Source organism: Sparus aurata, chromosome 23, assembly GCF_900880675.1.
Source record: "Sparus aurata chromosome 23, fSpaAur1.1, whole genome shotgun sequence".
NCBI classification, from domain to species: domain Eukaryota; kingdom Metazoa; phylum Chordata; class Actinopteri; order Spariformes; family Sparidae; genus Sparus; species Sparus aurata.
Genome location: NC_044209.1, coordinates 12,371,393 through 12,382,818, shown reverse-complemented (window position 1 = coordinate 12,382,818; position 11,426 = coordinate 12,371,393). Strand labels below are relative to the sequence as shown.

At 41.2% G+C, this 11,426-nt stretch overlaps 1 gene segment (V, D, J or C); it reads right to left on the bottom strand.

The window, feature by feature from the left end:
* Positions 1–2,088: 2,088 nt before the first annotated feature.
* On the bottom strand, positions 2,089–2,560 carry LOC115576254 (immunoglobulin heavy variable 1-69-2-like). The segment is given in 2 exon segments: positions 2,089–2,421; positions 2,512–2,560. Coding segments are annotated over 2 exon segments (348 nt in total).
* Positions 2,561–11,426: the final 8,866 nt, after the last annotated feature.

Sequence of the window (11,426 nt, the reverse complement as noted above, 5' to 3'; positions counted from 1 at the left end):
ATTATATGAACCACAGATAATGGAAAACATATTCTTTAAAATCAGCATTACAATATTAATGATGATGTGTCATGGAAACAAAAGGAGAAACCATCAAGAATGTTGCTTTCTATAAGCCATGTTTACAGTGTGTTCAGCATGTTTTCAAATCATTAAACACTTTAAATATGATGTGAGCTGTTTTCCTGAGAGAATGTATTTACTGTCAGCACCTCCTACATCACATTTAAGATTAACTTCAAATGTAAGAACAGCTTGTTGTTATTGCAGCATTTGATCACTTAGTGTTCTTCCTGTATTTGCAGCAAAGTGACAGCAGACAGCATCATGTAAACAGTATGAAAACTTCTGTCTGATGCTGCTGGTTGGCATGAAAGAGTTTTAATCATTTCAGTGTCAGCAGATTTTTGAAGACATAAAGAGAAACTTGAAGCCTCGAGAGGTAATCAGCTGCTCAGGAACTGAAACCTGTGAGACAAAATGCAAAAACTACATCTGAGTGTTGAGAGTCAGTCAGTTAATAATAATGAGAACACAGAGTCTCCTTTAAGTAACAGAGGAGAGACAGACTTGTCACTGACTGCCCTCTAGTGATTTTATGAAAGAAACTGTAATGTATGTGTATTAATGACATACATCTCAATAAAGAATACATTATCCCTAAATTACTTGACTGAAAGTGGCTACATTTATATTAATGACATACATTTAGCAACATTATTGCCTCTTAATTTGTAGTTAAATTTTATGTCAGCGACCACATTGTTGTGCTGTCTTTGGGCCTATTATGAACAATTGACCGTTATTATGTTTTGTGTCATTTGATGTTTTCTATCAATATATCTCATGGACTGATTTAAAATTATAATATTATTATGTATGATAGAAAATACTTCAATCTTTGGCTCCTTTGGCCCAGCAGAGATGAGTTGTGTAGGTTTTTGTACAGCTGCTCAACCAACTCCAGTCACTGTGGCTCTCGAGCACAATAATAAACAGCAGAATCTTCAGTCTTCAGACTGTTCATCTGCAGATACAACTGCTGTCTGCTGTTGTCTCTGGAGATGGTAAACCGGCCTTTGACTGACTCAGAGTAGTACTTGCTGCCACCACTACTGCTATGAATCCAGGCAATCCACTCCAGTCCTTTTCCAGGAGCCTGTCTGATCCAGGCCATATAGTAGCTGCTGAATGTGAAGCCAGAGGCTGTACATGTCAATCTGTGAGATTCTCCAGGCATTTTAACCACTGGTTCAGATTCTGTCAGAGTCTGACCATCAACACCTGTCAACCAAAAGAGATACACAATGAGTTACGTTCCCTACAAAAATGAAAATACGCTAAATAAAAATCAGTGTAGATGTTCACCTGCCCAGCAGACAGTTAACAGCAGCAGTCCTGTCCTATAGTCCATCATGTTAAACTGTGTGTCCACTGTTCTCTGTCATCCTCTCTGCAGTCAGATAAGTAGAGGAGGAAGACATCTGAGTTTTGCATTGACTCCTCCTCACAGGGAGGAAACAGCTGGACTGGAGGTATTTATCAAAACTTGGGAATTAGTGTCCAAGAGTCTAACATGTTTCAGTTTCTGTAAAATGTCAGTCAGTATTAACAATACAACCACATCTGACACATTAACATACAGGTTTTATTAGAGTTAATGAAATAATAATTAATCTTGTTATCAAAGATTTGTTTCTTATCAGTCTCTATGAGAACAGTTGGCAGCACATTAGAATGTTTACAACAATAAAAGTAATCTACAGTTTAATTCTGACCAGCAGTATCACTTTTATGAATATTGCTTGATCGTCATCTTATACGTCACACAGTTAACAGGTGTTTTGATATATTTTAGTTTATGTTTTGATCAAGACATGGTGAGTGATGATTTGTTCATTTGATGTTCAACTGAGAGTTCAAAATCAGGCAATGAAAACATTATTCTTTATTTTATTACTGGTGTACAGCAGACAGAGCCGATGAAATGTGTTGCATTGTTAACTGGCCTCATTCAAAGGGACATTATTTGTTTTCAAAGTCCTGACATGCTTCAGTGCTTCTCATACAGAGATCAGTGATGTTCAGTGTTTGTACAGCTCTGTAGTCTGCTGTGTCACTGTGGCTCTCGTGCACAATAATAAACTGCAGAGTCTTCTTGTTTTAGACTCTTCACCTCTAAGGACACAACATTTCTGGACGTGTCTTTGGTGATGGTAAACTGGCCTTGGACACTTTGGGCAAATATTGTGCCAGTTCCACCATCAATGCGTCCGATACATTCCAGTCCTCTCCCTGGTTTCTGAGGAATCCAGTGCAGCCAAGCCAGAGCAAGTCCTTCCACTTTACAGGACAGAGTGCCTGGTTGTCCAGCTCTGCTGACCACTGGCTCTGAGGAGGTGAGGGACTGACCCTGAGCAGCTGAAAGAGACAGTTTAGATGACGAGGAGCCAGCAGACATCCAGAGCTCTTGTTCTCCTCTGCTGACACACTGACACTGACTTCACTCACCTGAAATGAGAGCCAAGAAGAAGAAACTCAGTACAGCTGTCATGGTGGAAACTTGGCTGTGTCTGCAACTGCAAAGGCTTTCATGAAGGATATATACTGTGCAGGCAGAGTGGGCGGGGACTGTTCATCAGTGTGTGAATTTGCATTTCATCAGTCAATGATTGGAGATACAGTTACACTAAATCTGAGAAAAGGGGGAGCCTTTTTGACATTAGGAATGTGTGATCTAAAGTTAAGAATAACATTAATACAGTACAAGCTGAACTATCAGTCTCATGCTTTCATTATAAAACTGATGGGTCACCTCAGTGAGGAAGAAAACAAACGGAAAGGTTCAGTCAGGGTTTGTCATGACTGTAGATTCTTGTTCCTTGTTTTGTTATCGGTTGTCATGATTTTGTCTTGTGTCTATTTCCATGTCTTTGTATCTTGTCTTGTGTCTTTTGTTTTTCCATGCCCTCATGTGTCTTTTAAGTTCTCCTGTGTATTTTCCTATGTTCCCTCTGGCTCCCTCTGTCTATTGCTTTGTTCCCTTCATGTTCTCATGTGCCCCTCCCCTTCGTTGTCTCACCTGTTGGTCCACCTCACCTGTTCCTCGTCTTGTCATCAGTGTCTGTGTATTTAGTCTCTGTGTTCCCTTCACTCCTTGTCTGGTCATTGTTCTTGTCAGTGTCCGTCTTTGTCCATGCTCCAGTTCATGTGCCTGCTCCTGTCTGTTCCTTGTTCCCCCACGGTATGTGTTTTTGGTTTTGAGTTTTGTATTTTTCCATGTTTGATTTGAACTTTGCCTTTTTCTTTGTACTTTGTCTTGCTTTTTAGTTGCTACTTTGCCTCTTGCCCCTGTTTTGTCTGCTGCTATTTTTGTGTTCAGCTTTGAAATAAAGCTCGCCTTTTGTTTCCCCGTATCCTTGCTTCCCGTGCTTAACTGCATTTGGGTCCACCTTCCCTTATCCATAGTCCCCCCATTAACCCCCCGCCTGACAGAATGACCAGACCAAAGATAGACCCAGCAGTTAATGGCCACGAAATAATTAAATGGTACTGGGACTTCATGACCAATCCTGCTAGTAGGGCTCGTCAAGTTGCTGCTAGCAAACTTTTCTTCCAGGCCGCAGCCCAAACCCACGCCAGAGCCACAGCCTCAGCCAAGCTATCAGCCTCAGCTGACGTGTCTCCATTCTGGGGAACCCGCCTGGCCTACAAAGCTCCCCAACCTAGAAAGCGACGTTCTCGGCAGCGGCCTGCCTCCCTGAAGTCAGGCTCTGGGGCCCCAGCCCAAACGCATGCCTCAGCTCCGGCCACAGACCATGCCTCAGCTCCGGCCACAGACCACGCCTCAGCCACAGCACAGCTACCAGCCCATGCCTCAGCTCGATTCCCAGCTCCTATGTTGGCTGCCCAGCCGATGCCAGCTGGGTCATCCCCTTTGACGGCATGGCTGACAACGGTTCCAGCTGGCCTTCAGTCGGCGGCCCGGTCGACACCTGCCAGTGGCCTTCAGTCGGCGGCCCGGTCGACACCTGCCAGTGGCCTTCAGTCGGCGGCCGGTCGACACCTGCCAGTGGCCTTCAGTCGGCGGCCCGGTCGACACCTGCCAGTGGCCTTCAGTCGGCGGCCCGGTCGACACCTGCCAGTGGTCTTCAGTCGGCGGCCCGGTCGACACCTGCCAGTGGTCTTCAGTCGGCGGCCCGGTCGACACCTGCCAGTGGTCTTCAGTCGGCGGCCCGGTCGACACCTGCCAGTGGCCTTCAGTCGGCGGCCTGATCATCTGCAGATACACCTGCTGTTGTCTCTGGAGATGGTAAACCGGCCTTTGACTGACTCAGAGTAGTTGATGTAGCTACTACCATCACTGATAGTAGCAACCCACTCCAGTCTTTTTCCAGGAGCCTGTCTGATCCAGGCCATATAGTAGCTGCTGAATGTGAATCCAGAGGCTGTACAGGTCAATCTGTGAGATTCTCCAGGCCTTTTAACCACTGGTTCAGATTCTGTCAGAGTCTGACCATCATTAAACCAAAGAATAAATCAATGAATAATTATAACATGTGAATGTAAGGTATTGTCAGCACAAGTTATTTAAACTTAGGATAAGTGTAGCTCCTCACCTGCCCAGCAGACAGTTAAAAGCAGCAGTCCTGTCCTAAAGTCCATCATGTTAAACTGTGTGTCCACTGTTCTCTGTCATCCTCTCTGCAGTCAGATTAGTAGAGGAGGAAGACATCTGAGTTTTGCATTGACTCATCCTCACAGTGTGGAACTGGATTTGACTAAGATCTCATTTACTGTTTGGTAAAACTGATGAATGAATATTTACTGAACAAATTCATTCCTTCAAGAGAAACTGTTGCATGAATTGTAGTTTTTGTGCAGCTAAGACAAAAACATAATTTTGGCTGATTGCACCTCATTATAAAACCCCACTGCCGCACTGTGCATCATGTCAAGAATTTTTGCAATGCCACTGAAGAGAGTATTTTGTATTATATTTTGATAGGAAAAACAAATGTATGACAAAGGTTGTTGTTTATATAGTTATGTTGATTTGCTAAAAAGTGTTTATGGAACATGCCTTTTTAAGGACGTCGGAGTAAAGACAGCTAGACAAGCAACACACCTTTATTTAGTTTCATGTTTGTTCAGATAAAGAGATTTTTCAAAATTCAGTTGTGAGCTAGAATAAATTTGTCAGTATTTAACTTGTATATTGTGAGTCAGACAGACAAAATACACTTTTTGGAAAATGTTTCCATTCAATATTATAATTTTTAAAATATTTTCATACTCTCTTCCTCTCTTTACTGTAACAGTGAACTGGTGTCTAAATCATTAGTGGTCTGAGGGCTCCTCCTCTGGTGGCTTCATGTTACAAGTGTTCAGGCACTGAGGGGTTTTTGTTCAGGTCTACTGATGGTTTGTGTTATTGTGGCTCTCTGGCACAGTAATACACAGCAGTGTCTTCATGCTGCACATTCTGTCCATTTAGAGTCACTGTGTTGCTGGAAGAGTCTAAATTGACACTGAACTTGTTCTTTAGTGAATCCTTGATGTTAGTATCTGAACTAATCCACTCCAGTCCTTTCCCTGCAGGCTGTCTGATCCAAGCTGTCCAGTAGCTGCTAACAGAATAAGAGACCTGACAGGTGATGGTCAGACGTTGACCTGGCTGCACAGTCACAGAGGCTGGCTGTGTCAACTGTTCACACTTCACACCTGTGGAGGAAACAAAATGTTTTGTCAAAAATGATCAAGTTAAACTACAAAAGAAGAACTGTTGACTTTGACAAATCCAGAGAGACTCACATCCAGCTGCCAGCAGCAGAGCTACAGAAAACATGGTTGATGTTGAAAGTGACGTGCTGTGAACTCCACTGACAGCCTGATGGGAAGTTTTTATAGCTGAGTAACAAGGAAGCTCACTGAGTTTGCATAGAATCAAACATATGAAGCATCAATGTTGGTCTGACTGGAGCCAATAGAAGAGTCTGTTGACTGTTATTATTTCTGCAGAGTGAAAACATGCCTGGAAATCACCCCTGCTTTACACATATTTTCATTTCATTACACACTCAACTGGAACATTTTGAAACTGTCCCTGTTTTTACAGAAATTAAACAACTGTAAATGATTATCACAACTATTCTTACTGTGAATATTACATGAACCATAAATGATATCAAACTTCTGTCTGATGCTGCTGGTTGACAGAGTTTTAATCATTTCCGTGTCAGCAGATGTTTGAAGACATACAGAGAAACTTGCAGCTCAGGAACTGAAACCTGTGAGACAAAATGCAAAAACTACATCTGAGTGTTGAGAGTCAGTTAATATTAATGAGAACACAGAGTCTCCTTTAAGTAACAGGAGAGACAAACTGACTGCCCTCTAGTGATTTTATGAAAGGAACTGTAACATTATTTTTCATCTTTATGATGATCCTTTTAGATTGCACAAAGTTTAGAGACATTATTGTCTCTAAATTTTGTAGTAGTGTTATTTCAGTGACTACATTGTTGTGCTGTTCTGCAGGCTTTTTATCAACAAATATTCTTGTGTTTTATTTCATTTAACATTGACTATAAATGTTTCTCAGGAACAGATTAAAGATTATAATATAATTGTGTATGATATAAATACTTCATGCTTTGGCTCTTTCAGCCCAGTAAAGATGACTACTGTAGGTTTTTGTACAGCTGCTCAACAACTTCAGTCACTGTGGCTCTCGAGCACAATAATAAACAGCAGAATCTTCAGTCTTCAGACTGTTCATCTGCAGATACACCTGCTCTATGCTGTTGTCTCTGGAGGCAGTAAACCGGCCTTTGACTGACTCAGAGTAGTAGATTTAAGCACTGTCAGATCTGATATACGCAAGCCACTCCAGTCCTTTTCCAGGAGCCTGTCTGATCCAGCTCATCCAGTAGCCATTAATTGAAAATCCAGAGGCTGTACAGGTCAATCTGTGAGATTCTCCAGGCCTTTTAACCACTGGTTCAGATTCTGTCAGAGTTTGACCATCAACACCTGTCAAGAGAAAAAGGGATATGCCGTCCTTAGTTGCTTGAAGCGGGAAGCTTTTTGAAGACAACTCTGAATTAAGATCAGTGTAGATGTTCACCTGCCCAGCAGACAGTTAACAGCAGCAGTCCTGTCCTATAGTCCATCATGTTAAACTGTGTGTCCACTGTTCTCTGTCATCCTCTCTGCAGTCAGATAAGTAGAGGATGAAGACATCTGAGTTTTGCATTGACTCCTCCTCACAGTGTAGAACTGGATTTGACTTGCATCTCAGTTACTGTTTGGTGAAACTGGAGAATGAATATTTACTGAACATGTTTCATTCATTCCACAGAAACTTGTTCATGTTTAGCAGTTTTTGTGCAACTGTTTGACAAACACCCCTATATTGCCCCTCAATAGAAAGCACTCTGCACAATTTTAAGAAATTGACCAGCTGATCAGTTTTACAATACCACTAAATTGAGTATTTTCAACATTTTTTTATTAGGAAAAACACAACATTCGTGACAAATGTGGTTGTTTGTCTTGTAATGTTGATTTTCTAACAAAGGGTTTATGAGGCATACTTGTTTAAGGACATAGATGAAAGAAAACAAGACAAGTATGAGAAATAATTATTGAAGTTTCATGTTTGTTTAGATTGAGATTGTTTTTCAAAATGCTTTGAGCTGAAATAATGTCAGTATTTAACTTACATACTGAGTCAACACACAGAATATAGTTTTAGGAAAATGTCTCCATTCAATATGATCATTTTTGAATACTTTCATAAACCAGCTCATGTTTCTTTTACTTTGTTTAATGTGTCTCTTCCTCTTTACTGTAACAGTGAACTGGTGTTGAAATCATTAGTGGTCTGAGGGCTCCTCCTCTCGTGGCTTCATATTACAAGTGTTCAGGCACTGAGGGGTTTTTGTTCAGGTCTACTGATGGTTTGTGTTATTGTGGCTGTCTGGCACAGTAATACACAGCAGTGTCTTCAGACTGCACATTCTGTCCATTTAGAGTCACTGTGTTGCTGGAAGAGTCTGAGCTGATACTGAATTTGTTCTTTAGTGAATCTTTGATGTATGTGCTCCATCCACCACCACCGCCTCTTATAATCCACTCCAGTCCTTTCCCTGCAGGCTGTCTGATCCAGGCTGTAGCATAGCTGCCCAAAGAATAAGAGACCTGACAGGTGATGGTCAGACGTTGACCTGGCTGCACAGTCACAGAGGCTGGCTGTGTCAGCTGTTCACACTTCACACCTGTGGAGGAAAACATGTTGAATATTGAATGAGTGTAATAAGAGTGAACAGTCAGTGTGCTGTGATCATACTGTCAGTGTCTCTGCCTCAGTGAGACTCACAGGATCCAGCAGAGCTACAGAGAACATGGTTGGTATTGAAGGTGATCTGATGGGAGCTTTTCTTCTGCTGCAGCTGACAGCATGATATCAAGTCTTTATAGCAGACTGTGAGGAAATTCACTTTGCATAGAGAAGGACACTGACAGGATATAAAAGAAGGATCAACTGTCCTTTTACAAGAAGTCACGGCTAGAAGTTGTGAAAATTCATTTTGACACGCATGTAAGACAATGTTCATGTGATTTTAATGATGTTAGTTATTCAGTTTTTTTCTTATTGTTTACAAAACTTTATCAAGTCGGATGGAAACACGCTGACATAAAGACAATATCTAAAGCTGTAGTCTAACTACTTTTTGGTTATATTTGCTTAAATTGTCATTAAGATACAGGTCAGCTGTGTAAAAATCCACCGTCTGTGGCTCCAACCAGTGGCTGTAATTTGATTTGCAAGAATCTACTGCTCCCGGCTAAATACAACCAATCAGTGTCCCTCCCCCGCAGTGCCTGCTCTTACCTGGTCAGATACTTTCATGCCCAAACTGTAAACAATGGCAGAGGACAGACAACAACAACAGAGCAGAAAAATGCCCCGCCATTGCCCATGTCAAAGGAGAAGAAATAAGAAGACTGATAGAGAGAAAAGTAGGATAAATATCAGAGCGTCATTTCAGAGGTGGAGAGAGCTGCGGGATTTGCAAGGACTCAAGAGTGACGCAGAGTTTGCTGCTTTTCTGCTGGACAAGTAAGGACCCCCCCTTTGATATATGTTTAATTCTATGTTTTGACCACAAGGCTATGGTGGTGGTTACAGTAATACTCATAATAGGGCATATGGCCGTGTGATGTTGCAGTCAAGCTACGTAGCTTGTTGCTAAATCTAGTTTGTTATCTTGTTAACTCCAGTGTTTAACTTTGTGTTTATGGCTACAGGTTAGCAAAAAAGTCTTTCAAGTGACCGGGCAGTCATAATAACGTTAGCTTGTGTTCAGGACGCTCTGAAGCGGTTGAATTAGTGTAGAGAAATAATGTTATTCATGCTTCAGAGAAAAAAAAATGTTCAGGCCGGGGTAAAAAGGGGAAAACTATGGCGATATAGGAGTTGGACCCAAACGCAGATAATCAGAGGACAAGAGGCAGCAATGAGGGGAATGAAAGGCGAGCTTTAATAAAACTAAAGCTGAAGAAAAAAAACAAAGTAGCAACACAACAGCAGGACAAAGTAGCAAAATAAAACAGTTCAGCAAAGTGTAAAGAAAAAGGCAAAGTACAAATCAAACACGAAAAACTCTAAACCAAAACATACCACAAAGAGACTGGAAACAGGAGCGGACGTGGACAGCGGCAAACAGAGCCATGAACGGACGCTGGCAGAGACAATGAACGGACAAGGAGTGCAGGGAATTCACAGACTAAATACACAGACTAATGACCAGACAAGGAACAGGTGGGGAGAGAGGAGGGAGGAGCCCAGGTGAGGTAACGAGAGGGAGGAGCAAAGAGGACAAAACACTGACAGACAGAGGGAGACAGACTGCAACTAGGAAAACACACAGGAGAAATTTAAGAACACATGACACAAGAGGGCATGGAAAATCAAAACATGAGACAGAAAACACACAACAGACATAAAACCAGAGTCATGACAGATAAGCTGGTTGTCAAGTCGGGGTTTAAAGGGAAAACTAAGAAGGGATAGGAGGTGGACCCAAATGCAGTTACACACTGAAGGCATGTATTCTGAGTTTTGCATTGACTCCTCCTCACAGGGAGGAAACACTTCATCAGTTCAAGTGTAATTTGCCTCAGCATCATGGTTTCTCATTACTCCCCACAAGCATATTGGACAGATGAGGTCAATAATCTACTGTTCAGTATCTTTCAGTAATCAGAGAATATCCATGAGCATTTCTGAAAATGTTTTATTGTCATCTCATCATGTTAAACCATCCATCAATGATTTGAATGAAACTTTTTGATCAACAGCTTTCATTGTTTGTACTTAAACACAATGACATGGGCAGTTTAATATGAAATAATGTTTTGCCAATAGAGGAGACTATTTTTGTGAGTAATCTAGTGAAATAGCGTAGCTCGTCATGCTATAACCAGATATGATACATGATATCTTCACTGTCTCTCCAGGTCTTTTCACCTCAGAGGGAGACTGGTCCAGTTTGATCTCACTCCAAACTCCTGGAAGCAAAGAAAATGTGATCATTATCCAACAAACTTGTAAATTACAGGTTTGACATTTACAAAAGAAGTAAAGCCGAATTAATTTTCTCACCATGAATACTAACTACAAATAATAAACTCCAGATGATTGTATTTTCCATTCTGTGATAAACACTGTAGTTCAGAGCTCTCTGATCTCAGTGTTTCAAATATATCTCAGTCTGTCACAGGTTTCTGTCACAAGTTACTGATGGTGTGTTTATAAGAGGAGAGTTTGCATAGACCTCCTCTACAGGTTTAAAGAGGGAACATGTTACACACACACATTTCCATACGTTGAGTACAACAGACACTGTAGAAAAATGTCCTGGCAACTAACTTCTGGACTGAATGTGTCATGAAAAATAATCATCAGTGACAATCTTTAAATTACAAAATGGAAGCGTGCAGCTTATTTGTGAATAGATACACCTACTGTTTAAGTTGTAGTTGAATTACAAAATGTTTTCTCATTTTTTAAGGCATTACAATACATAAAGATAGATTAATAAAACAAGTCACATGCATCTTGTATTGAGGGACGTTTGAGTCTCTCAGCCTCTTCTGTACTGATGTCGACTGCAGGGGAAGTCAACTTAGATCTACCATTAAAATTCTCAACTCTTCTTCTGTCTGCCGGAAACACATAATTACCTAACAATTTTACATAACGATTCATTCATATAGACTCCTCAGACATCCCTGTATACATTAATGTTTGCATTTAACAACATGTGTGTGCTGGAGTCCCATGGTTTCTGGCTATTTGTGACTCAGACTCTAGATAGACCACACATATTAAGACAGAAAGGGAGTAAAAGTAGCAT